The sequence below is a fragment of the Indicator indicator genome, chromosome 4, assembly GCF_027791375.1.
Source record: "Indicator indicator isolate 239-I01 chromosome 4, UM_Iind_1.1, whole genome shotgun sequence".
In the NCBI taxonomy this organism is placed as follows: Eukaryota; Metazoa; Chordata; class Aves; order Piciformes; family Indicatoridae; genus Indicator; species Indicator indicator.
Genome location: NC_072013.1, coordinates 42,709,875 through 42,737,312, shown reverse-complemented (window position 1 = coordinate 42,737,312; position 27,438 = coordinate 42,709,875). Strand labels below are relative to the sequence as shown.

The window sequence follows — 27,438 nt, the reverse complement described above, 5'->3', positions numbered from 1 at the left end:
TATCTTAGAATTTTGACAATATAAGTATCTAATATTTTGCTGATTATATACTAGAAATACATTTGCAGATGTGCTTGTTACATAGTATCATTCTTGATGATTACACTAACAGCTTTCCTTCCTCATATTTAATAGGTTAAAATCTGCTAGGGATGTGGTATCAAGAACAGGACATTCTTTGGCTCTGGGATGCTTGTATAGGTACCTAGGAGGAATAAGTTCTACTCAACACCTAAATGCATGTGTTGGAATCCTATACACTTTATCTCAGGACAGTACTTCTCCTGATGTACAGGTACTTGTCACTTACCTAAAAATGTTGTGTTACAAATAAACTTATTCATATTCTGCAGTATAAGTTTTTTCTTGTACGAATAACACTTCACAACCTCTTTGGTGTACCTTACAGGTGATGACCAGTAAATACCACAGCCCTTGCTCAAAATCCATCTCCCAAACAAGAACTATGATGAGATATGGGAGGCTCATATATAATGAGGCTGATAAATATATTCTGACTTTAAAAACTATAGCTGCAATTTCAGGAATTCATTAATTTCACATTCATTTCTATCTTGAATAGATAGTTCTAAGCTTTTTTTTGTTCATGTCAGGTTTTGTCTCTGCTATGATGTTTACCTTGCAGCATTTTTGGTGACAGGTTATGCAGTCAATAACAAGGATTTGTAGACTGAGTGCTGTAGAAATTGTTCAACATCCTTGAACAAGAAAAGATTCTTTGAAGACTAATTCAGATTATCTCTGTGTGGCTAAAACTGTTATTTCTTAGAATAACTTTAAGAGACATTGATTGTATTGCATATAATTGTCCAAATATCAGTTCAGGAGTTTTTTTAAGCTTTATCTGCAGTGTCTTTACACAGAGAACTCTGTGTTGACATGAAACAGATGTGGTTATTGGTGCAAGTAACTGAGCCTAAACCAAAATGTTGCTTCAGCAGCTCTGTAATATTTGTTCTTAATTCTCTCGTTCTTGCACATGGAACTACAACAAATTTTTCAAGTAGTAGAATGTATCTGATGAACAATAATCTCTACTTAATTGGCTGATTATTTTTTTAATTAACAATGACAACTTTTAAATGATTCTTTCATTGAATGGCTTATTAAGTGTCAGGCTGTTAATTTTGCTTTCTATAGCCTCTCCATTTGTTGCTTTGGAACTTAAAAGCACCGCTTTTATTACTGTGAATTACTGAATTTCACTGGGACAATCAAATTTTAAAAACATCCTGGGTTTATTGTATCACATAGATATTACATAACTGCTTTTCTTATTTTACAGGCGTGGGCACTACACTCTCTGTCCCTAATAGTAGATTTAGCTGGCCCCTTGTATCATGTGCATGTGGAACCTACCTTATCTCTTGTTCTCATGTTATTGTTGACTGTGCCTCCTGCTTATGCAGAAGTTCACCAAAGCCTTGGTCGGTGTTTAAATGCACTTATTACCACACTGGGCCCTGAGTTGCAAGGTATGCCACATACAATATCATCAGCTTTGTTTGGTTTAGCAACAAAATCATTAAACATTGAATATGTAATTCAGATTTTGTCAACAAATAATTGCATGCTAATTTTTTTTTCCTTAGAAGACAGTATTTTGCAGGCCATGAGTTTATGCAATCAAGATTACAGGACTGGTAGTTGTCCAAAAAATAGTGTCTCTCTCTTTGACATTTTTTGAGCTGGTTCTCCAAGCCTTGCCTTGAGCTGAAAATTCTAACATTTAGCATGAAAACACAAGGTATTCATATTTTAAGAGTCAGGAACCAAGCTATGTCTGAACTGTGATGCAGACATTTAAGATCTTCATCTAAATCAGCTTTCAGATAAAAGTTGGATGTTTTTAAAAACAAATAACATAGCTGTTTGGTTTTTCTTCCCAATATATAGGCAGCAGTACAACAGTTTCAGCCTTAAGAACTTCCTGCCTCCTGGGCTGTGCAGTGATGCAGGATAATCCTGACTGCCTCGTTCAGGCTCAAGCCATCTCTTGCCTTCAGCAGCTTCACATGTTTGCTCCTCGACACGTTAACTTGTCTAGCCTTGTAAGCTGCCTGTGTGTGAGTATCCTTTTGACTAGTCTATATCCTTGTCTTTTAAAACCTTTTTGTTCAGAAACACTTAAAAATGCAGATGCTTATTTAACTAAAGAAAGTACTCGTTGTGTAGGAGTGAGCTTTTCCATATTCTCCTACAGGCAACTCTTCTCTATTTGTACAGGGTTTTTTTTCCTCCCCATTTACAAGCTGGGCACATTCAGTATAAACCCTGCCTTTTGAACTGCTTACATGTGCATTCAGCTGCTCTTATTAAGGCCAGCTGTCTGGCAGGATATACCATCCATTACAACCTTGTGTTGGATTTTTACAAGCAACTTTATGTTGGCCATTTTGGTTTTCTTCTGCTGCTTTTTATGTCTTAGGCGAAGGTATGATGGAAAAACAAGTTTTAATTAATTACTGGTAATTGGTTTGTTTGGGTTTGTAGATTGCTTTGTTTTGTAATTTCTGCAGCACTAATGTTTCAGAGTACTGGCTTCTTGGCAGTCAGTATAAAAATTCCTGACACACAAACAATAGTCAAACTAAGTTTTTGGCAGAAATACACAAAACTCTTTTTCAGCCCTGTCTGACACATAGGTGGGAGTTTTTGTTTGTTTGCTGGGTGGTTTTTTTTCTTTTCTTTTTTTCTCTCTCTGTCTTTGAATAAATGCTGTTCTGAACCACTTATTGCTACAATCAAAGCCCTTGGTGGGTTGTCAGGGGCTAGTTAGGGAGGTTTTTTTTTAAATAAGGCCATCTAGTCTCCCTGCATATCACAGAGAAACAAAAACCCACAGACAATGAAGTATGGAGGGTTGTTTTTTTTTTTTAATCTCTCTTGTCTATGTTAACATAGCTCTTATGCACATCTTCAACTGTGTACTGATAGTAACCATATAGTGATTTTACATCAAGTTTAGATTACTCCTGCTTATCTGTATTCAATGTGACTAGAAACATGATTGTGGGAGACAGGAAAAATGGAAGGAAAAGCTGTTTCAGCCCCACATTGTGTTATGTATGGATAATACAAGCTAAAGAAATGAAGCTCACATGTAGTTTTCTTTCTTTCAACATAAACCAGCTATGATTCTCTCTTCTCTGGGTCAAACAAGTCACTCTCTTGCTCAGAGGATATATAGCATTTTGGATCATATATAAGTCCACATACAGTCTGCTTCCACATATAGTAACTACTAACAAGTACCTGTTAATAAAGAGGATGAAGTGATAAAGTTGTCTTGTCTATACAATATCACTGATTTTCATTGTTTTACAAGTTGTCTCAAACTACTTTATGTAGTATTTTATGAACTTTATAATATCAAATGACTGAGTTAAGAAGAAGCATGGTTCCTAGCTTGAGTGTGTGTGCTTGTGCATCTGTATCTAAATGTGTGTTCACCTCTACCCCAGAAATGATTGTGAGTTTCACAGGGAAGGAATCCACCGAAGTCAGTGGCCTTGCATGGATGAAATTTTTCTCATTCTCATGAACTTGTTGCAGAACTTTGGCCAATGCTGCTGATATTTATGATTCAGTAAACGTCAACACATCTCTCTGGAGTGTCATAAACAAAGAAGGTTTGAGTGTGTGCTTTGCAGGTCTGTGAGAAGATCCCTGTACAGGCAGAATTCTATCTATTCTAGTCTACATCTACATGGAATTCTAACTGTCTATATATTCTATTCTACATCTATCCATGTAGCTTCCACCCACTTAATCACCCTCTCACTAGAGAAGCAGAACAAACTATTGGTCAGGGCCTTCAATCTGCTCGTAACAATGTTGTTTGAACTCTCCATGAGTTTGAATTTACTGCAAGTGGAAAACGAGGTGTGACTGCCCTCCTTTGCAATGCATTTTTAAGTCTTAAAGGGAAGTAGAGTCTAAAAGCTGGGCACTAAATATTGTGGATATGCACCACTACATTCTTTAAGGCATAAAAACAGGATAGGCAAAGAATCTGTGGCTGGATAAGTAATCTTGTCCCCTTCTGTCCATAGAAACGTGAATTCCTACCCATAAAATCTTGTATTCCATGTTTGTCAACTGGATCTTTTTAAACAGGGCTTTGCATCTAATGGTAAATATCCTGTCAGTTACAGCAGAACAGAACTCTCATGTTTTTAATCGTGTCTAACATTAGCTCTAAAGCTAACTTAGGTGAGCACAGGTTTCTGTAAAGCTTACCTGTGTCATCTTAGGATGTAGTGAACACCAGTTTTCAGCTGCAAGACATTAAAGATATATTGAAACATGATCAGTATGCAGTGTCAGTAACTATGCTGTGCTGTTGTCTTGGTACTGTTTAAGTACTAATTTTAAAGATGGCTGGCTTGCAAGTGAAGTGTGTTTGACATCAAATATAAGATAAATGAACTGTCAAACTAGAGATTTGGTATGTTTGAGATAAGATTCTGAATTTAAATCTATGCTGAATTTACATGTGAGGGGCTCCATGTGTGGTTGCTATCACTGTGATATCTCTATTTTGGTTTTGTCGTGACTGGTTTGTCATTTGTTTTTGTGCAGGAAATCTTGTTGGATAATTCTGTGTTGGTAGGTCCCTGTGCCTTGTTAATCCTAAAGTTTTGCAGTTTGCAGTGATGCTTTTAATTTCATCTTCTTATCTTTTCCTTTTAACCATTTTAATGTGGTTTCTTTTAGCATGTCAAGTGATGTTTGATTGTCATGCTAACCAGACCCTTCATAACTCCCTGCAGATGGCAGACATACATTTCATTTATGTGCTTAGTGAGGCATTATTCTTTTTGTCATGTGTTGAGCACAGAAAGGGAACCCTTCATTCATTTAAGCTTGTTTGTGATGCCTGCATTTTGTGTCTGTTATTTAGTCCTGTCCTCTGCTTAGAATGTGGGAGAATGAGAGAGATGAAAACTGTGCATCTTGCATTATTCAGTAGCCTGAATTGGATCCTGTGGGGCTTTTTTCCTTATTAAAAAAGAGCACAAAATTTATGCATGTACAATTTGAAGTAGAATGTGTAGCCTGCTTGCATAAATGTTGCATTAAAAGCCTCACTTGCTTTTAAAGTTTCAATTGAAGTGTCTTGCAGACGTATTTAGTGAGTTAGGTTTCTTTTTAAAGAATTATGCAGAGTGTATCTTTGTGTGTATTAAACATATAATTCTGAGTGCTGTAGATCCACATCCATGCACAGAAATTCAGAAGAAAAAGCTTAGTTTTGTTAATGTAACAAAGCTGAAATTCTCTTTTTGTCCTTACCTTGTTCTTTTTACCTGTGTGCTAACTAATACTTAAGGCATTTTGACTAACATAAATTGACCTGTGGCTGACAAATAAAGACCATGACCTTTCTACAAGGTTTCCCTGCAGCTCTATTTTAGGAATGGTGACAGCTAAGTGTACACAGCTGCTTAGTTGTAGATGACAACATTTTGATGATTACCTAAGCTTAATTTAAAAGAAGCTGCATGAATATTGCTGTAGCTATCTTGCCTGGCCCACACAACTAACTCATTGTGTCTTTGGGATCCCCTTCTTAAAACTCAAAGCAAGCAAATAAAAATCATAAAGTTCCACTTAAAAAAAAATCCTTGAGGCTATGTCTTGGGGTTTTTTTGAAGTGTTTTTTCCTTCTTCCTGTAATACTGAATCTGTTATCATGTATTTTTCAGTATAAAAACCAAACACTGACCTAGTAGTGTTAAAATATATTGATACTATAAACCTTTTTTGCTAGAAACTGATCAGGAGAGCTGACTTGTCTCAGTGTGATACATTCACCAGTAACTCTCACCCTTCCTCTCACACTCTTTAAAATATTTAGTATAATCTGAGTATGTAATATTTTGGGGGATGAAATTGCAGCAGTGTTCTTTTTGTCCTTTCTTATAAACTGCCTTTCATGCATGGAGTTCACATTTACTAAAGCCCTATTGACTATCTCACCCTTGGTTACATTGGTATTTCTCTAGTCACATCTGAGGAGGATTTCAGTCATTTTCTCTTGCACTGAGTTTTAAAGCCCATTATATATACCCTGTAGTCAAAGAATAGAGTTAATTGTTCACTAAGACCACAGTTCAGCCATCACAGAAGTTATTGCTCTTTCTACTAATATTAGTGGGTGTTGGATCCAGCCCCAAACCAGTCTTGTAAGTTACCTTTGGAGAGAAAATGCTAGAAGTACTGGTATGTTAAAACTGATCCCAGGAGTTGCAACACTTTTCTTTCAGAAATAAAAAAAATAACCCCCCCCCCCAAAAACAACAAAAAGCAGCTGAGCAAAAATAGCATCAATGACATGCTTACTGACTTCACAAATTTGGCATAACTGCAATTGTTCAGCAAATACCAGCCCTGCTGAGTTACTGCTATAAAGGTTGCTTAGCCATCTCACTGTTTCTTCTTGCATGTTTCAGGTGAATCTCTGTAGCTCATACTTATTACTGAGGCGTGCAGTGGTAGCTTGCTTACGTCAGCTGGTGCAAAGAGAAGCTGCTGAGGTCTCAGAATATGCTGTTGCATTAGTTAAAGAAAGCAGAGAAGATTTTACTCCAGGTAATGTATTGAAGATTTGAGATCAAAGAGCTTGCTACATGGATAGTGAATGTTAAACACACTTCTCTGTGGGTATGAAAACTTTGCTACATTCTTGGAATTTTTAACTCAAAAAGGTTGCAGTTCTCTCTATAATGCTGAATTATAGAAGCATCCAAACCCTTTATTTAGTGATAAAATGAAGATAATATTGCTTTTTATCTACTGTAGATAGTGGGGGTCACTACATGAGAAAATGCAAGTGGTGTTCCAAAGAAACCTAAGCCTATCTAGTCAGTAGCTGATGTAGTAACCACTTTACAGTCCTGCATTTTAGATACATATTCATAATTTTATTTTTCCCCCTTAAATCTCTTCTTCTGTCATTGTGAACAGGTGTACAAAACCTGTTGAGGAAAGTTTCTGTTTGCTTAACTAGGTCTCCAAAGAGGTAGTGATTAGCTGGAGTCCCTGGAATTTTTAACTTTCTAAAGGGTTGGGGATTTGCTAAAAGGCCTGAGAATGATCACTAGTTCATCCTCTTGTGTCTTTCTGTGAGGGGACAGTGGTAATAAATGATTTCACTTTGGATTTCAATCCAAGCTTATTTGTAAATGTTTAGGCATGGTAGGAGGCTACTGTCATTTAGTAAAACTGCTGGGTTTTGAAATTGGTAATAGTAGGCCAATAAAAATTGGTCATATTCATTTAACAAATTATTTCTACATGTCTGGTGCTGAGCTTTTTTGGAGAGTAATTCTCTCAAGCAAAAGCTTTTGTTTTAGAATTACCTTATGAGTCAGTGTGAAGACTCAAACAGCCAAATACTTCTTTTTTTCAGAACCTCAGATGCTGTGGTGATAGCAATGCTGTGATTTTCAGAGTAGGATTCTTTTTTTTTTTTTTTTTTTTTTTTTTCCCTGAGGTAGTTCAATGTTTGGTTTGTACTCAGATGATAAAGATGTGATATTGAAGAAATGAATACTGTTATGTCAGTAATATTTCAGAGCTAGATACTTGTTCACAAGATAGTCTGTGTGCAGTCTTCAGTGGGATTTGTGTGGTTGTTACTGCACTTCTGTGATGTACAGCACTCAGCTCACAGACTTTTTTCTTGGCAGATGTTAACATCAGAGAAATAGGCCTGGAGGGGGCATTGCTGGGCTTGCTGGACAAAGAACTGGATCAAAGATTGTGCCAAGATATCAAAGAAACTCTGACTCATATGCTTACTTCCATGGCAGTTGAAAAGCTCTCATTCTGGCTGAAGCTTTGTAAAGATGTTCTTGCTGCCTCAGCTGGTAAGTCCTAATGCACAATAGTTGAGCACACAGTGAAAACAAGGGATGCAGCAGCACTGGATAGCACTGAGGGGGAAGCATTATTATTACTTGATTTTGTTGACATTTATGAAATGTATCTTTGTCCTTCCTATGGAAACACTGGACACTTGGTTCCTTCAGAAGGAATATGACTTAGTTCCTTCAGAAGGAATATGGTTTACCCCGCTTCTGATTGCCTTTTCCCACACAGCATGGGGCCATTCCCTCTCATTCTATTACTAACTACCTGTGAGAAGAGACCAGCACCAGCCTGAGGGAGAAAGGAAAATCTTTTCTTTTACCTGCAGTGCAGGAGGAAAAACTCTTGGATTTAGATTTTTTTGATTTGGAAAGGTGTCACACTTGTTTTAAAAGGGCTTTTTTTTTGATTTCACTCTGTTCACTGCTGTTCTTCATTTACTTCCCTGATCGTGTCTTCTGGCAAGTAATATCAATCAAATGCAGACAGTTCTGTTACAGTTTATCTTTAATTCTAGAATTTACTTTGAGACATCAAAATTGACGAGAGTTGTAGTGAGTTGCAGTGACCTCCTCTAGGTGATCCTGCTCTGGCAGGGGGATTGAACTAGATGATCTTTCAAGGTCCCTTCCAACCCCTAACGTTGATTCTATGATTCTGTGTAAGTTGGAGTGTAGTGGTAGGCTTTGAGGATATTTCCTTGTAAGTTCTTTTGTTATTTTCAGTTACAGCAAGAAGGAATATTTTACATTTCTTCTTTCTCCCCCAACATGTCCTAAATACAGATTTCAATACAGTAGCTTCAGTAGATACCACTCAAGAAGAGGAAACTGCCAAAGTGGATGATGCATCGATACTAACATCTGACAGCGATGAGAGGTTCCATCCTTTCAGTAATCCACGATGGTCTACCAGAGTGTTTGCTGCAGAGTGTGTTTGTAAAATTATAAGCCAGTGTGAAAATGCAGGCAGTGCACATTTTGACATAACCCTGGCTCAGGAAAGAAAACAACGTGATTCAAGAGGTATGTGTTAAGCACTGGAAGAATTTCACAGAATGCAAAGTATGCTTAAAATAAATGTTAGCTGTTTGCATCTTAATTGAGGTAATCATAAATCAGTGGTTTGTAACTGTTGAAACTTTTAATTACTCTGATTAGAAGCCTATATTTATTCAAGTATAGAGCAGTTCTCATCTGCCAAAATGTTGGCATATCACTGTAACGTTTATGCTCATTTTTCTTTTACCATGGTATCTGCCTAGGAAGCTATTGGTTCTGCATAAGCATTGGCAAGCTGAAGTGGTGGCTGGCACCAGCCTACAGCATCACAGTTTGGTCTCTCTGAGTATGATTAAAAAACTCCACATTGTTTTCTTTCTGCAATTTGCAGAATTACCAGTAGAAACACAGGGCAGATTTTCAGTGCCTCACTCTTTGTTTTCCTCAAAACTCTCTCTTTTTTTTTTTTAAATAAAATTTGCCTCATAAATAAAGATATTTGTGCTCTATTCTAAGTACCTTTTCTTTACATTCAAATGGAAAGGAGCCTACATCAGCTAACACAAAGTGTCCAGCTAAGATTGTTGTATGTGTAAGCTGCCTTAAGCGAATCCTTGATATGTGGTAAGATAAAATGTAAAACAGACATTTTGAAAACGTTGGGAGCAGTCTTATAAAATATATCTAGATATAACAAAACCATTTCCTTTTTTTAATTTCTGTCTTCTCCTCAGATGACTTTTTGGTACTGCATTTAGCTGACTTGATCCGTATGGCTTTTATGGCTGCCACAGACCACAGCGATCAGCTTCGTCTTTCCGGGCTTCAGACGTTGCTGATTGTGGTTCGGAAGTTTGCAGCTGTTCCAGAACCAGAGTTTCCAGGCCATGTTATTCTGGAGCAATATCAAGCCAATGTAAGCACCACTGTTAATAACTTAGAAAAATTTACAGTTAATCACTAAAGAGAATTTAGGGTTTGGTGGTTGGGGTTTTTTTGCAGTGTGTGGTGCTAGATTAGAGTTTCACTTAGTTTGTTGCTGAAACTGCTAATTTCTTCAGATTAAAATTCCTTAGAAAGCATCTGTACATATATGGCATATAATGGTTTAGACCCAAAGTCTTTCAAGTTTCAGCAGTTTTCCCTCTCTCCTATTTGAATACAGCAAAAGGCACGTTGTTGGGCCTTTTTAATTTTTTTTTTTCCTAAAGCGTTGATTTGAAAATGGGGAAGTACTGCAAGAATTATTAGGAGCAGCTATGATTTAAAACCCTGCTTAGAAGTAAGCAGCCTTTGCACACTAGGGATTGCACTAGACCTTGGTCAATAGCTAGAGGAGGTAAAAGCATAGATTGTACTCACAATCCTTATAATTTTGCATTGCAGACTGCCCTTGAGTTAAATACACAAGGCAGCTTGTGTTAAGCTTCATCTGGCTCCCATTCGTCAATTTCCAGCAGGCATTGAGTGTCAGATCACTTTCTCTCATATAAATGAAGAAATCCTGACACTCTGATCTTGCTTTTGCCATTAGAATTCTATTCTACTGGCATTTCTTTGTAGGAAAGGAGAAGTGCCTTGATCTAGTCCAGAGCTACCCAGGGAAAAAATACACCATCTGTCCTAGCTGTCCAAAATGATCAAGCAGGTCACAAACAGAGCTAATAATTCTTCTTTAAACCTTCACTATCCTTAAAGTGATTTTGCTAATACTATACACAGATTTTCACAGAAGATTAAGAGATGTGAAACAGTTCAGTATCTAGTCTTCTCTTTCTTTCTTGTTTGTTTTGTTTTTTTTTTTTCCCATAACTATCACCAGAAATAGATTAATATAGATCTTCTGGACTCAAGTAATGGCCTCCTGAAATCTTATTCAGAAGTTTCTTAAATGTGCTTTAGGGGAATCTTAATAAACTGTCATTAATTGTCATTAAAAACAAATCCTTTTCACAAATTTGTATTTGTAGTACTTGTACTACCCCTTGTACTTTGATCCCAAAGAGCATCAGATTCAAGTCTGAGGTTTGAGGTATCAACTCAAGTAGCAGAGAAAGTTTCATTAGCCTTTAGTGAAATAACTTTCAACAGTGAGAGCACATAAAATCTTTGCAACATTGTAAGTCTAACTTTGTGTGTTCTTTATTAAGCAAATGGCGTTTGTAGTCTACCCTTGGTTCACTTTGCAAAGTTGACCAATTTCAGTTGTTTTCTTAAACCTGCATCCTTTCTGAGAAAGGAAATGTCACTCATTAGGTGTCTTGCAAGCCTTTCATGATTTGGAACATTGCTTTTTTCTTCTGAGGGCCACTCATCAAGTCTAGAGTTCAGGAAGGAAGGAAACTTCTGTTTCAGTTTCAGGCTGTGCAAAAAATAGAATCAGCTTTGAAGACCCCTCTCAAAGAGAATCATGTAAGCAAAACAAAACAATAAATGTATGACTGCAACTGTCTTCCTGCTCTTTAGCCTCACTGAAACAGCCTGTGGAAAATGAAAAGGAAATTATGGTTTATAAACTATGGTTTATGCAAGCAAGCTGCTTATGGAAAGTAATGTTTTAGTTAATTGTTCACTATATATTAAATGTTGGATAACTTCTCTTCAGGTTGGAGCAGCACTTAGGCCTGCCTTTGCTCCTGAAACTCCTCCTGATGTCACAGCAAAAGCATGTCAGGCAAGTGTTTAAAGTCAGAATTCTTAGGTAATAGACCCTCTGAAATTTTCTTTTGTCTTGATACACTGCATAAGAAAAAGAAAATAAATCATCTAGCCTCAAGCCTTCAGTGCACACAAAATAATGTCACCCATATTTCCACTATATTGTAACAACTGAAAGATTTTATGCACTCTACAATCTTTTGATAAATTTTGTAGTATGACATCCCTCTAATGTTTTTGGCTTTTGTTACTTATGCATACTGGACTGCAATGTCATTTAGCATTGATTATTATTGGAGGGTAACTGTATCTCAGTAGAAATTAAATCTGGTTTTCATAATTTTACAGATGGAAAAAAAGATTATCCAGTACTGTTTGGCTCTTGTTTCTCATTGTTTTTGTTTTACAACGCTAGGTGTGCAGTGCCTGGGTAGCAAGTGGTGTAGTCAGTGATCTCAATGACCTTCGAAGGGTTCACCAGCTGCTTGTTTCCTCTTTGGTCAAAGTGCAGGCTGGGAAAGAAGCACAAAGTCAACAATATAATGAAAGCACATCAACCATGGAGATACTGGCTGTGCTTAAAGCTTGGGCAGAGGTTAGTGTAACAGCTCTGTATAGAGAGAGTCTTGATACCTGGTTAGGTGAATTAGAACCTTTCATACAGAGTAGTTTCAGGAATTTCTTAGCTGCTTATTAAACAGAAGTGCTGGTCCCCTTACTTTGCTTTGATGCCTCCAAACAGTACATGAACTTTATAAACCTGACAAAAAGCACTGATAGTAAAACTGGTTTTATCATACTGTACATTAAGAAGTGTGTCTAGAACTGAAGAAATAAGAATTTCTTAACATATTCTAATTTTCAATATTAATTTTTAATTGGCATGTATGAATGGCTGTGGTGACAGTGCACTAAACCCATGTACCATTTTAATTAGGCATCATTTTTCTCATTGTCTACTGGCATTTAATTTCTTGCAGCTAGTTTCTGTAAGTTAACAACGTCAGCTCCATACTGTGTTGGCTAACTGCCTAAAGTCAGCTCATAGTAGTTATCCAAGTGTTGACATTTGTAAATCTCTCTCCAAATTTATAAACAGGTTTACATAGTTGCAGTTGAAAAGCAGAAAAATCAAAATGAGACACACAATCACCGTTTAAAAATTGCAAACTCTGCAGAAGAAAGCTACAGAAACATGGCATCTTCAGCCAGTGGACTTCTGGATTTAGTACAAGCAGATCTTGGAACACTAAGCAAGCTCTGGCTTGCTGCACTCCAGGATTTTGCTCTCTTAATTCTGCCTCCAGAATATGCATCACAACTCCCTGCTGAGGGTAAGAAAGCAGTTGTATTTTCATAGGTCACTTATAAGTGCTCAAGAGGAAGGGGACAGGCTCTATTCAGTGGCACCCAGTAATAGGACAAGGAGCAATGGGTACAAGCTAGAACACAGGAGGTTCCACCTCAACATGAGGAGAAACTTCTTTACTGTGAGGGTGACTGAGCACTGGAACAGGCTGCCCAGGGGGGTTGTGGAGTCTCCTTCTCTGGAGCCTTTCAAAGCCAACCTGGATGTGTTCCTGTATGGCCTGCCCTGGGTGATCCTGCTCTGGCAGCAGGGTTGGACTGGATGATCTCTGAAGGTCCCTTCCAACCCCTTACATTCTGTGATTCTGTGATCATTAATGTCCTAGCTGACTTGTGTTAAGATCACAGCAAAACTGAACCATATGGAGAACATGCATATTCATGTACCTATCTAAAGACTGCTCTTGAGAACAGGTGTGGAAAGCACTTTGTTTAGTGTTCTTGTTTGTTGGCTAATTTTGAGGTTGATAAAGGCCTTGTGGTTGGATGAGGCCTTGAGTCTGGGTGAGAGACATCCCTGTCCATGGTGGGGAGGTTGGAGCAGATGACCTCTAAGGTCACTTCCAACTTAAGTCATTCTATGGTTCTATGAAAAAGGTAACTGTATTGAATTCTATCCAAATAAACCTAAATGAAGTGCCCTCATTAGCCTGAATATTGAACCTTTATGTGTGATTTTTTTTTTTAAGATAAATGCAATTTCAAATAGAAGAAGAATTCTTCTTTATAAGAATAAGACAATATGATAGTTGAAAATAAATTACACCTGTGAATCCTTAAATCTGTAACTTCTCTTCTTGTAGGTGGTACATTTTACACAGCAGAGACAATTGAAAATGCCAGACCTCATTACTACAACTCCTGGGCACTGATACTTTATGCTGCAGCATTATGGCTTACTAGCACAGGTTTCATCGTTGTTGATCCTGATGAAGGAGTCACTAACCTCTCTAGACCTGTCACCCCAACCACAATGTGTCAGGATTCATCTACCAGGCCTTTGGTGAAATCTCCTGAGGATGTGAATACTGACAGATTTCATCTTATCTTGGGTTCGTGAGTACATCATCTGTCTCGATGCTTAACCCAAAATGTTATTTTTAATAGATAAAACTGTTAGCAAACAAAGATTTAATTATTCACTTTTAACTGCATCGATGAATATTGCATCTCTTAGAAAAATGTACAGGCAGAGGAATTTTAAGTCCTAGTGAGAAAATCATAGATCATTTTCCTCAAGGTGGTAGAAAATACACTCAGGTTGAGCTAAGTCAGTCCCAAACAAGTGCTTCCTGCTCTGCTTATAAACATGCAGCTTCAAGGGTGGATTTTAAGGCAGTGGTAGCACTCCAGCTATCACAGAGCGTACTGTTTAGCATCCCTGAAATACAGCTTTACATCACAGAATAGTGTGTAGGTTGGAAGGCACTTGATACCTGTGGAGGTCATCTTGTCCACCACCCTGTGCTCAAGCAGGGCCATGTGAAGCTCATTACCCAGGACCATGTCCAGACAGCTTTTGAATATCACTGTTGATGCAAACTCCACCTCTCCAGGCAACCTATGCCTGTGCTTGGTCATCCTCATGGTAAAAAAATGTTTCCTTGAGTTCACATAAAAGCTCTGTTTAAGCCTCCACTACTGCAGTGGATAATCAGGCAGTTGATTTCAGTCCCAATTCTCTACATTTACAAAATTAGGCATTTTTGGATGTATTTTTTTTTTTTTGCTTTGGTCTCTCTTTTGTATCCTTGTTATGTAATCCCTTCTTGGAATGGGTTTGTATGACCCAGATGCATAGGACTGCCTTTGAATCCCAGTCCTTCTGCAGTCAGCCCGCTTTCTTTGGAACTCCTGGCTCCAGTGAAAAATGGCACCTCTGATACAAAAGCTGCTCATTTCTCCTGCTTCCTATACTACAGGGTTGGTGCTTCAAATTTCATACACTTCAGCCTGGACACCTGGGTGGTTTATTCTGCATCTAAACATGTTCCACTTGTTCGTCTTCACTTCCTACAGGGAAGCTGAGCAAACTGTAAAAGAGGGACATTTTCTGTTGCACAGCTGTTCTTTTAGTGCACATTGATCAGTTTCCTAAGTCATCTCACATTTTGGAATTACAGCTGAGATGAGAATATGGATCACAGTTGATATGAAGTTTATCTCCAATGTCATAAAATGTCATCAGAGGAGTCTTGAAAGCTCATAAAGAAGTAATTGTTTTTATCTGCTCTAGGATTTGAACCTTAGGCTTCATGTTCTTTACTTCTGGTGATCCAGTTGTGGTGGCTGCAATCTTTAGCATTTCTGTAAAATGGGAAGACAAAGCCTCAGCCTTCATGCTTATGAACTATTATTATTTCCTCTGTTATTTCCTTCTATTCCATAAATCAGCATGGTTAGTTGAATGTTCTGCTGTATACTGACTATGCCTATCCATTGGAGTTCAGTATAGTCAGAAATTGCTCTGCTTCTTAATTTATATTAATAGCTAGTGTCTTGTGCTGTCTAGAAGCTGAAATGATTTCATTGTATTGAGGGAAATAAAAGTTCTTGCCACAAGATATTAGCAACAGAAGGTGACTTAGCCTAATATGAAATGCAAATGCTCAGCCTACTGTTAGGTTACTTTGTAATTGACAATATTACTTCTTAAAGTTTCAAGCACATATGGGTGTTTTTCTTCTGATGCTTACAGGAATTAGTGTGGAATTTCTCTGTTCTCCTGGATCAGATGCAGCAATGGAGAACATCATTGCCTGCTTGCATGCCCTACAGGCACTCTTTGATATTCCATGGCCAAGATCTAAAATAGGTGGTGATCAGGTAATGTCTTAATGATTAAAACCCCCCAGAATTAAGGTACAATTTTAGTTTGAACTGTATTGTATTCAACACATAAGTAGTAGATGAATTATATGCTTTATGAAAATCCAAAGTTGTAGAGGGAGGAAAGGAAAAGAGCACAACATAGAACCTGCAAGAAAACAACACGGAGCAGAGAAGAGCACACCATGGAACCTGTAACCAGCAAGGGGCAGAGAATTTGAGGAGGTTTTTTCAGGCAGGGTTGGTTAGATGAGTAGGATGAGAGCCTGTTGAAGACAGAAATCCAGGAAAAAAAATCTCTTGGATTTTCTGTCAAAGGGTAGTTCAATTAATTCTGTTAGAGTTCTTGAAGATGATGAAAGGAAACTGGACAAAAGCAGTGTTAGTTAAAAAAAAAAAAGGAGCAAAATCAACAAACCACACCATGCCTAAAAAGAAGTAGTAACATCAAAATTCCTTCTTTTTTGTCTGTAAATTAAGTTTCTGTCATCCTGTGTGACATTCAGTTGTCTATCACAACAAAGGTTGTAAACCCTGAGGACAGTGCCCAAGTTCTGTCTGCTGACTCTCCCCAAGGAAATAATGTAGAAGGGATAAAATCTGATACCCTCACTTTCAAGGGTTAAAAAGCCATAAGATAAAGAGTACTTGGGAGTTTTTAGCAGCTTTAAGTGCACCATCTCACACTAGATCAGGTTGCTCAGAGCCACATCCAGCCTGGCCTTAAACACCTCCAGGTGTGCGGCTTCTACCACCTCCCTGAGCAACCTGTTCCAGTGTCTCACCACCCTCATGGTGAAGAATTTCTTCCTAACATCTAAATCAGAATCTACCCATTTCTAGTTTTGCTCCATTCCCCCCAGTCCTATCCCTACCTGACACCCTGAAAAGTCCCTCACCAGCTTTCCTGTAGGCCCCCTTCAGATACTGAAGGCCACAATGAGGTCTCCTAGGAGCCTGCCCATGGCAAGGGGGTTGGAACTGGATAATCCTTAAGGTCCCTTCCAACCCTGACAATTCTATGATTCTATGATCTCTAGATTACTGTGATTACTGTTTTGTTCAGGGCACTGAACCGGGAGCTAGGAGCTAGATGTTGCAGAACATGCCAACTCCTGCAATTGTATCCATCAATGCATTCCTTAGTGAGATTAACAAAAGCAATGCTGTTGGCTTTGAACATGTACACAACAACCCCATGCAGCGCTACAGGCTGGGGTCGGAGTGGCTGGAGAGCAGCCAGGCAGAAAGGGACCTGGGGGTACTGGTTGATAGTGGGCTGAACATGAGCCAGCAGTGTGCCTGGGTGGCCAAGAAGGCCAATGGCATCCTGGCCTGGATCGGGAATAGTGTGGCCAGCAGGAGCAGGGAAGTCATTGTGTCCTGTACTCAGTACTGGTTAGACCAAACCTTGAGTACAGTGTCCAGTACTGGGCCCCTCGGTTCAAGAAAGATGTTGAGATGCTTGAATTTGTCCAGAGAAGGACAGAGAAGATGGTGAGGAGTCTGGAGCACAGCCCTGTGAGGAGCAGCTGAAGGAGCTGGGGTTGTTTAGCCTGGAGAAGAGGAGGCTCAGGGGAGACCTCATTGCTGTCTACAACTGCCTGAAGGGAGGTTGTAGCCAGGTGGGGGTTGGTCTCTTCTCCCTGGCAACCAGCACCAGAACAAGAGGGGACAGTCTCAAGCTGCGCCAGGAGAGGTTTAAGCTGGATCTTAGGAAGAAATTCTTCACAGAAAGAGAGATTGCCCATTGGAATGTGCTGCCCAGGGTGGTGGTGGAGTCACCATCCCTGGAGGTGCTTAAAATAAGACTGGATGAGGCACTTGGTGCCATGGTTTAGTTGATTAGGTGGCGTTGGGTGATAGGTTGGACTTGATGATCTTGAAGGTCTTATCCAACCTCGTTAATTCTCTGATTCTGTATTAAGTTTAAATGGGGATGCATTAAAGCATTTTCCTTCCTGTAGGAGCTGGGTGTAGAGCTGCTGAATGTTTTGCATCGGCTGATCCTGACCAGAGAATCACCTGGCATTCAGCTCGCTGCCCTCGAAGTGGTTCGGCTGATCCTTTTTGCAGCTCAGGAGCACGTGAAGGAAAAGCGGAGAAGTGCTGAAGGTACAGGAATGCAGGAGATTCCGAATGCTTACTATCAGGCTTAAGGAAATTCTTGCTTGCAAAACTGCATTCTTGAAGGGGATATTCCAAGGTGCATCTCAGTTGAAGTGTTTTGCAGTTGGTGACTAATCCTGGTTTAAGTCAGTCCGGGTGCTTGACATAGGAAATTGGGGTGGTATGGTAGATAGCAGATGGCTTTGGTGGTGAATAGAGAGCATGAAGTGAGAAGGAAAACTGGAAAAACTGCAGTTGGGATAGTGTGGTGTCAGTGAGGGAGGAGTCTCTGTGGAAAACTGGGATCAGCTGCAGCAGAGCAACAGGGAGCACACACAGCTTACAGCTTACAGCTTACTCTGGACACATGGCTGTTGCAAGCCAGGCTCCACTAGTTACTCTGACTGCAACTTCCTGAAGTTAGTTTTCTAAAAGTGAAAAAAAACCAAACAAACCAAGAGAAGAATCAAAACATTTTTATGACCTTTTGACCATCAGTGCCTATATTGCTTATTCAGAAGGATGCTGCACACATTTACCTTTTGACCACCAGTGCCTATATTGCTTATTCAGAAGGATGGGTGCTTGCCAGCAGAACTTTGACTACATATGCATGCACACGTAGAGCAAGATTATCATTTCATGATGGAACAGTCTTAAGAAGTAAACTTTTTGGAAAGTACAGCCTGCAGATTTTTGCCATATTTCTTCTTTTTGTTTTAGTTGATGATGGTGCTGCAGAAAAGGAAACATTACCAGAATTTGGAGAAGGCAAAGACACGGGAGGATTGGTGCCTGGGAAATCATTAGTCTTTGCGACACTGGAGTTGTGTGTTTGTATTCTTGTCAGACAGCTTCCCCAGCTCAACCCCAAATTAACTTGTAGCCCTGCAGTTCAATCTGGAAAACATCTGTTATTGTCAGAAGATGGAAGCAGACTGGTAGCAGCAGCTTTAGTTATTCTCTCTGATGTTCCTGCAATCTGCTCTCCTGAAGGTATGCTGTTTCATCACAAGAAAGGATTTATGTAAGAATATTGGACTCTTCTCAGCCCCCTTGGTATTACTTAGTTTTCTCAGCTGGATAAATCTGGCAGCAAGTTTTGTGATTTGTTTGTGACAATTTCCTCTTCTAATTATTTTTTTGACTGTCAGATTACAAACCCAGTTGCAAAACTGAAGCAATTAAAGGAGTAGTTTTTCTTTCACTCCCGTGGGTTAGCACTGGAATTAATAGATCCATTTTGTGCAGGGAAGTATTACAACAGTTACTTGATTATCTTCTGCTTGAATTGTGTATTTTGGAATGTATAATGTAGACATAAATTAAATTTAAGAGCCAAATGTATTATGTTACCTTTTATTAAAAGCCATCATTTGGGCATTAGGAAACCACTGTAGAAGTTGGGGTTGATTTCTCAGATTAGTTAACTTTTACCCATGATTCATTTTGTATTCACTCCAAGTTTTAAGATCTCCCCCTGCTACCTCCCAATATTATATTCCTGTGTATGATCTGGGTGGACCTCAGAGCTGCCTTCCAATACCTGATGGATCCTACATGAAGGCTGCAGAGGGACTTCTCATAAGAGTATCTAGCAATCGGACAGGGGGGAATGGTTTGAAGCTGAGGGAGAGTAGGTTTAGACTGGATCTAAGGAAGAAGTTCTTCAGTAGGAGGATGGTGAGACTCGGGAATACACTGCCCAGGGAGGTTGTGGATGCTTCCTCCTTGTGGGTGTTCAAGGCCAGGCTGGATGAAGCCTTGAGCAGCTGAGTCTGGTTGAGAGGCATCCCTGCCCATGGTGGGAGGTTGGAATAGATGATCTGTAAGGTCCCTTCCAACCTAAGCCATTCTATGATCTTCCAGTACTGTTAAGCCACACCTATAAACCATGTCTGCCCTAGTCCTCTGTTGCCACCTTAGATATCTGTGCTACACCTTATGCAAATTTTCATGTTTACCAGCCTGGAAATATTATCTTTTTTCTTAGTTTGTTCTCTGTTACAAGGTTCTTCTTTGGGGATTAGCAGACTCCAAATGGACTAGTAGGCAGTTCTTGCTGTCATTGTAAGGTGATGATAGGATTTTTCATCTGCAGCTCATTATTTATCAGTTCAAAGCAAAAGGAAACAAACATAGCATCACTTAGATCTGAGGGCAACTATGTGGTATGAAAAATAATCTCTGATTTTGGTTTTCTGCCTGTAGTTCTTTATGTCTTTAGCTGTTCCACTTAGCCCATGAACTGACAGCTTGCAGGATCAGACCAGGTGGGATGGTTACACTGGAGAACTTAAGTATTTAAGTCAGGTGACTAAAGTGAGGAGGTTAAACTTGCTTATACAGTTAGTTGAATAAGGAAGCATCTCCAAAAATCACTTATAATCAAAGAGAAGAAAATTCCTGTGTGGATTACATGATTTATTTTTTTTAGGTATCTGGAGTTAAAGTCCTGTGGTTACCATGTCACTTACTTCAGGCACTTGTCATGACATGTATGCATAATAAAAGTGGTGCTCATGAACTACATTTTCTACTGACTTCCAACAGTCAATTTTCAGAGGCTTGACAGTTCAAAAATAGAAGGTAGATGTCCTTGGGTTCAGCAAATACTTGTATGTGTGTTGGAGATCCTCAGTATTCAACAAGTATCTAACACATCAGAATATTAAATTTTTAAAACATAAGCCTTTTGCTGATTGGGAAAGGGCATAAACATATGATGGGGAGATCTCGCTCCCTACAGCTCCCTGAAAGGAAGGTATAGCAAGCTGGGTGTTGATCTCTTCTCCTTAGTAAGATGTGATTGGATGAGAGGAAATGGCCTCAAGTTGCATGAGAGGATGTTTAGGTTGGATATTAGAAGAAGCTTCTTCACCGAAAGGGTTTTCAAACAATGGAATGGGGTCCCAAGAGAGGTGGTTGAATCCCCACCCCTGGAGGTATTTCAAAAGCAGAGATGTGGTGCTAAGGGACATGGTTTAGCACAAGACTTGATAGAGTTAGATAATAGTTGGACTCAATCTTAAAGACCTTTTCCAACTGAAAAGATTCTCAGGTATTAAGCCATAGACTTTACTCTGCTTTGCTCAATCAGAACTCAAGATAGGAGCAATACACAATGACACAGGTTTCTAGATTACCTCCAATATGGACAGAATTCTTGCTGTCAGATTCAAAGCCATAAGAATATGCAAAACTACTATGCCAAGTTACTCCTGTGATTTATTGATTTAATTATTAGTCTCTGACAGGTCAGCTACCAGATTCTCAGGTACAGATGAAAAATCTGTTTAGGAGGCACTGGGACAACCTGTTTCTCTCCTCAGGTCTCCTCTTTTCCAAAGCATTTGTTAAGAGTTTTTTTATTATAATTCTAGGAATTTTTGTTATGCATTTTTAGTCTGAAATCCTCCTTTTATTAATCTTACTAAATTCTTGACATTAGTTATTTCCTGGGGTCATGACATCCATGACTAACTACACATTATGTGGGAGAAGTATTTCCTCTTACCAGCTGTGAAATTGCCCCCTGTTAATTTCCTTCATCATATTGTCTTCATTGCAAAATATGCTTAAATTGTCATAATTTGGTTTTTGCTGTTCATAATCATAGAATGGTTTGGGTTGGATGAGACCTCCAAAGGTCATCCAGTCCAACTCCCTCTGCAGTCAGCAGGGGTGTCCTCAACTAGATGAGGCTTCCCAGAGCCACCTCGAGCCTCACTGAATATCTTCAGGGATGAGGCCTCAACCACCTCCCTAGGCAACCTGTTCTAGTGTTCAACTACACTCATGGTAAAGAGTACTTTGTATGCTTCCATGGTTTCTCCTGCTCCCCATTGTGTCTGATCTTTCTGTTCTTGGTTTTCTGTGAACATGACAAAATTCCACACTTCATAGAATGTAATAATCAAGGAAAAGATAGTCAGTGCTAATTTAAAGGAGGAAAAGGTAAACTTCACTTAAGCAGACTGACTCCGTGATTGTCCTAGCAACTCACATGGTATTTCAAATCTTCCTCCAAATTACCAGAGCCTCCATTCACATAAGTGATTAAATATGATAATTATAAATAAAAAGAAGAGAATAGAGGAAAACTGCCTCTTTTTTTTTTTTTTTTTCATGTGAAAGGTAGCTGAATTTTTTTTTAACTTCTGTGAAATGAATTTCCTTTGTCTTACAGGAAGTGTGTCAGTTCTTCCTACTATCTTGTACTTAATTATCGGAGTACTTAAAGAAACTGCTGTGAAATTGCAAGGTGGTCAGCTACCTTTGACTGTTGCTGCATCTCTTCAAGCTCTAAAAGGACTCTTGTCCTCTCCAATGGCTCGAGCAGAGAAGAGTCGAACTGCTTGGACAGATCTTCTACGTAGTGCTTTGGTCACAGTGCTTGACTGCTGGGATCAAGGTAAGCACAAATATGGAGTCTGCATGTTTAAAAAACAACAACAACAAAAAGTTTGGTTGAAAGGTTGTTTGGTTTTATTTTAATTAAATTTATGCACATCTTAAAAGAACTACTAATGTCTTAGTCACAAGAGAATTGGTTGTAGTAGTAGTGCTGGAACAATTCTGCAATCTTGTCACTACAGTTCCTACAAGAAGTCATCCTCTGTGAAGGTATAAATGTGGGAATTGCAGGCTTACCCCTGTGTTATGCAGAGTCACAATGCAGTTACATGGTGCAATGAAACAAACAGGAGTTAGGGCTTCAGTGTAGAGCTGAGCATAGAAGATAGCTGTACTGCATGCAGGTTCTCCACAAAGAATTACTGTCTGTATTGAAGCTATAAAAACAGAAGTTCAAGAAAAAAATGTCTTCATTTTCTGTGTGCTGGCTCTTCAGCTTCCCAGGTTTGTAGTATTTTTAGCATTCCTTACATTTAATCCCTAAATTGTAATTTGTTTTTGGAACTTCTGTTTACAGTGCTGGTTTGGGGTGGGGGTTTTTTTAAGTTATGCCAAAAAAATTTTGCTCTTGATGCACATTTTGTATTATTCTCAAAATAGATTGTACCCTGCTATGTCATACCAGCTCTTCAAAGGTATTTATTGTGCTTTCACAGATGAACAATGGAATAGGAATATGGAATATGCTATTATTTCTAAATATGCCACTTTGCTCTGCCCTGGTGAGACATCACCTGGAGTACTGCATCCAGCTCTGGAGCCCTCCATACAGGAAGGACATGGACCTGATGGATTGGCTCCACAGGAGGGCCATGAAAATAAGCCTGGGGATGGAACACTTCTGCTATGAGGACAGGCTGGGGGAGCTGGGGTTGTTCAGCCTGGAGAAGAAAAGGCTCCAGGGAGATCTAATAGCCTTCCAGTACCTGAAGGAGGCTACAAGAAGGCTGCAGAGGGACTGTTTACAAAGGCCTGCAGTGATAGGACAAGGGGCAATGGCTTCAAACTAGAGAAGAGCAGATTTAGGTTGGATGTTAGGAACAAATTCTTTACCATGAGGGTGGTGGAAAACTGGAACAGGTTGCCCAGGGAGGTGGTTGGGGCCCCATCCCTGTGCATATTGAAGGTGAGGCTCAACAGGGCTCTGGGCAGCCTGATCTAGTTGAGGACGCCCCTGCTGATGTGCAGGGGGGGTTGGACTTTGATGACCTTTGTAGGTCCCTTCCAACCCAAACCATTCTATGATCTGTATCACCACCCCTGAATTCCCATCTTGGCCTTGGCTTTTATTACAGTGAAAGTCCATGTAAGTGCATCAGGGTATGTCATGCATTTGAACAAAGAGATTCCTAAAGAAACTCAGGCATTGATGTTTCTATTCCACCTCTTCTGTGACACTTCATAGGGTTACTGTTCAATGCAAATCTGACAGAGTGCTTACTTTATTGACAGTAGATGGACACCACCAAGAACTTGATGAAGTTAGCCTGCTTACTGCTATTACAGTATTTGTGATGTCTACCAGCCCAGAAGTGACTACTGTGGAGTGCCTTCAAAAGCGTTGCATTGAGAAGTTTCAAGTAACACTTGACTCAAAAGATCCTCTTGTGAGTACTGGTCAAGTTGCAAGTATCATATTAAATGGATTTTAGTTTCTTTTCAGTTGTTTCACTTGTCCTGTGTGCTGATGACAGTTAATTCTGGCCTCACTGTATTCCAAGATCCTGTTTGAAGAAGTTAGCAAGAACCTGTCCACCAGTGCATTTTGTCATTTTTAGTCTGTATACTATCTTATATTCCTATTATTTTTGATTATTGCATCACACTCGGTCTTTGGGAGCTGGAGCAAGTACCACTGCATAACTTTTACTGTTACTACAGCATCAGCTCCTGACCACTGCTGGAGGCAGCATCCAGACCTACATTAATGCTTTGTTCTGACCTAGTAGAAATATTTTTACAGAGCTACTTCAGATTATAATGCCACAGTTCATCCTTTATTCCTCATCTCAAAAAATATACTGGAAAAAAAATTAAATTGTATTTATTATCCTTGCAAATACAAGTGGGTTTCCAGGAGCTGGGAATTTCTCACCATGGAAAGCCCAGCTCTGAAAATAACATGCACTGGATTTTAAATTGGGCTGTGAGAATTCCCTGTAAATTGGTTTTCTTGCATCTTCTTCCCTTTAGAAACAAAAATTTTAATTAAGTTACCTTTCCTCAAGAAATAGCTCTAAGAAAGTACTTTATATATTGTGAGGGTGGCAAAGCACTGGAACAGGCTGCCCAGACAGGTTGTGGAGTCGCCTTCTCTGGAGACATCCAAACCCCACCTGGATGTGTCCCTGTGAGGCCTGCCCTAGGTGATCCTGCTCTGGCAGGGGGGTTGGAGTGGATGATTTCTAGAGGTCTCTTCCAACCCCTAAGGTTCTGTGACTCTGTGATACATTTCTAATATTACAAATGTTGCTTTCCACTGATAGAAAACTTGGGATGCCAAATATAGTTGCAACAAAATAGTAGGATGCATTTGCCAATTTTATCCAAGTGTTTTGGCATCTGAGCCTTTCAGAAATGTTGTAGGAACCTGACAGATTCAGTCCTGTTTATTCCCAACGACCTGCAAGCTCCTGCACCATTTGGGGCTTCTTAAAAGTGTGCCTCCACTTTGGCAGAGGCAATGCTTACTTCTTAAGCATCTATCTTCAGTCAGCTGTATTTTCAGAACAGTACTAAGGCATAGTCTTCACACACAAATGCTTTTTCCTTAGCTCAAAAATGCAGGAAGATATAGGACCTACTAGGAGCATTTGAGGGAGCTGGAGTTGTTCAGTCTGGAGAAGAGGAGGCTGAGGGGAGACCTCATTGCTCTCTACACCTATCTGAAGGGAGGTTGGAGCGAGGAGGGGGCAGCCTCTTCTCCTTGGTGTCAAGTGACAGGACTAAAACAAATGCTTTCAAGCTGTGCCAGGGGAGGTTGAGGCTGGATGTTAGGAAATATTTCTTCACTTGAAAGGGTTCTCAAACATTGGAATGGTCTGCCCAGGGCGGTGGTGGAGTCACCATCCCTGGAGGAGTTCAAGCAGCATGTGGTCCTGGTGTTGAGGGACATGGTTTAGGGTTGACTCTTCAGGGCTGGGTCAAGGGCTGGAATAGAGATCTTTGAGGTCTTTTCCAAGCAGATGTATTCTCTGATTCTGTGACTTTTTAGAAAGAGACAGGAAGCATGATCTAGATTCTTTTGATGATTTGATTCCAATTTATAATGCTCCTAAAAGATATAATGCATTAGCAACCTGATACTTGATAAATTTCAAGCTGTGAGACACATTTTTTTTCCCCTCCCCAAAGTTTTCTCTGGCAAGCTCTGAGTTTTAAAATGCTCTGATATGTATTTTTAAATACAGCCCTTTATGACTGCAAATTTGATTTTTCCCTCTAGGTACAGCATAAGTGCTACCAGCTGCTGCACTCCATCTTCCAGCATCCAAACAAAACTGTGTCATATCCTTACATTCATTCCTTAGCACCAACCATTGTGGGAAAACTGCAGGAAACAGAAAAAGCAAAACCTGAAAATGCTGCTGAACTTCAGGTCATTCAGGAGGGAATCAAGGTGGTTACAGCTCTTACAGCCACTGCTGAGGAAGAGCACCGTAAGTTACTTCCATTACAATTATCCAAAGCATTCCATGTGCTGAAAGTTGCCATAATTAACAAATAAAAACAAAACAGTCACTAGGAATCCAGTCTTGAACACTAATTGCTAGCAACATTGCTAAGAAGAATCTTGGCTCTTTTTTCTTTTCTTTATAGTTTCTGTTCAGTGTTAAGAGAACTACTTCTAGCCAGATTTTGAAGCTGGCTTTAAAGAGTGTATGCTTAAATTGTGTTTTCCATCTTTGTAGGTGCTCATTTGGTGGCCTGCCTTCTTCCCATCCTTATTTCCTTTCTTTTGGATGAAAATGCCCTGGTTTCTGCTACAAACTCAGCAAAAAATCTCCATGAGTTTGCCTTGCAAAATCTGATGCAGATTGGTCCACAGTACTCAGCAGTTTTTAAAAAACTAATGGCTTCCTCTCCAACTATGAAAGCCAGGCTTGAGTCAGCTGTAAAAGGCAATCAAGAAAGTATCAAAGTGAAGACTGCTAAACATGCAAAGAATCCTGGGAAAAGTTCAAGCATTCAGCTAAAGACCAATTTTTTTTAAAGTCTTGTGTCGTCATTTTATGCACTTGGATACCCACAGCAAAAATGTGCCCCTTAAATTTCTGATCAGTAGGATTGCTGTGAGTTGATCTCATCTGTTCCGTAGAATCATAGAATGCCCTGGGTTGGGTTGGAAGAGTCCTCTAGAGATCAGCTAATCCAACCCCCCTGCAGTAAGCAGGGACATCCCCAACTAGATCAGATTGCTCAGAGCCCCATCAAGCCTGACCTTGAGTTGGGGCTTCTTTTGCACTGAAGAATTACAGAACTTTTTTGAGACAGCAAATCTCTAGATAAACTTCGGTTAGTGTAAGACTTAAACATCTCTAAACACTATGAATAAATCTGTCAGGGGTCATCTAATAAGTACTTTTGGGTCCTTTTGGAGTAAAGTACTAGAAATGCACTCCCCTATATTAAAAATGATAGTGAAATTTACCATAGACATTTAGGAGCAGCCCACATTTAGCAGTTCAGTAAAATTAGTTTTGTTTTCAAGGTGTATCAAAATAAGTTCATAAAATCATAGAATGGCTTAGGTTGGAAGGGACCTTAGAAATCATCTACTTCAACCTCCCTGCCATGGGCAGGGATGCCTCTCAACTAGACTCAGCTCTTCGAGGCCTCATCCAACCTGGCCTCAAACACCCCCAGCGAGGAGGCATCCACAACCTCCCTGGGCAGCCTATTCCAGAGTCTCACCACCCTTGTACTGAAGAACTTCTTCCTAAGATCCAGTCTAAACCCACTCTCCCTCAGCTTAAAACCACTCCCTCTTGTCCTACTGCTAGACACCCTTACGAAAAGTCCTTCTCCAGCCTTCCTGTAGGATCCCTTCAGGTATTGGAAGGCAGCTCTGAGGTCCCTCCAGAATCTTCTCTTCTGCAGGCTGAACACCCCCAGCTCCCTCAGCATATCCTCACAGCAGAGGTGTTCCAGCCCTTGG

The 27,438-nt window shown here is 39.6% G+C and overlaps 1 protein-coding gene across 1 annotated transcript in view; it reads left to right on the top strand.

The window, feature by feature from the left end:
• The window catches only part of HEATR5A (HEAT repeat containing 5A), a 57,540-nt gene extending 30,952 nt beyond the window's left edge, over positions 1-26,588 (top strand). Inside the window, exons 18-35 of the mRNA XM_054380668.1 lie at positions 136-295; positions 1,307-1,496; positions 1,918-2,087; positions 6,480-6,618; positions 7,719-7,898; positions 8,685-8,924; positions 9,635-9,816; positions 11,506-11,574; positions 11,974-12,153; positions 12,658-12,892; positions 13,730-13,978; positions 15,625-15,752; positions 17,723-17,870; positions 18,588-18,860; positions 22,054-22,278; positions 23,733-23,887; positions 25,726-25,939; positions 26,192-26,588. Coding sequence (XP_054236643.1) covers positions 136-295; positions 1,307-1,496; positions 1,918-2,087; positions 6,480-6,618; positions 7,719-7,898; positions 8,685-8,924; positions 9,635-9,816; positions 11,506-11,574; positions 11,974-12,153; positions 12,658-12,892; positions 13,730-13,978; positions 15,625-15,752; positions 17,723-17,870; positions 18,588-18,860; positions 22,054-22,278; positions 23,733-23,887; positions 25,726-25,939; positions 26,192-26,493 — 3,439 coding nt within the window. The 3' untranslated portion in view covers positions 26,494-26,588. The remainder of the gene's footprint in view (positions 1-135; positions 296-1,306; positions 1,497-1,917; positions 2,088-6,479; positions 6,619-7,718; positions 7,899-8,684; positions 8,925-9,634; positions 9,817-11,505; positions 11,575-11,973; positions 12,154-12,657; positions 12,893-13,729; positions 13,979-15,624; positions 15,753-17,722; positions 17,871-18,587; positions 18,861-22,053; positions 22,279-23,732; positions 23,888-25,725; positions 25,940-26,191) is intronic.
• Positions 26,589-27,438: the final 850 nt, after the last annotated feature.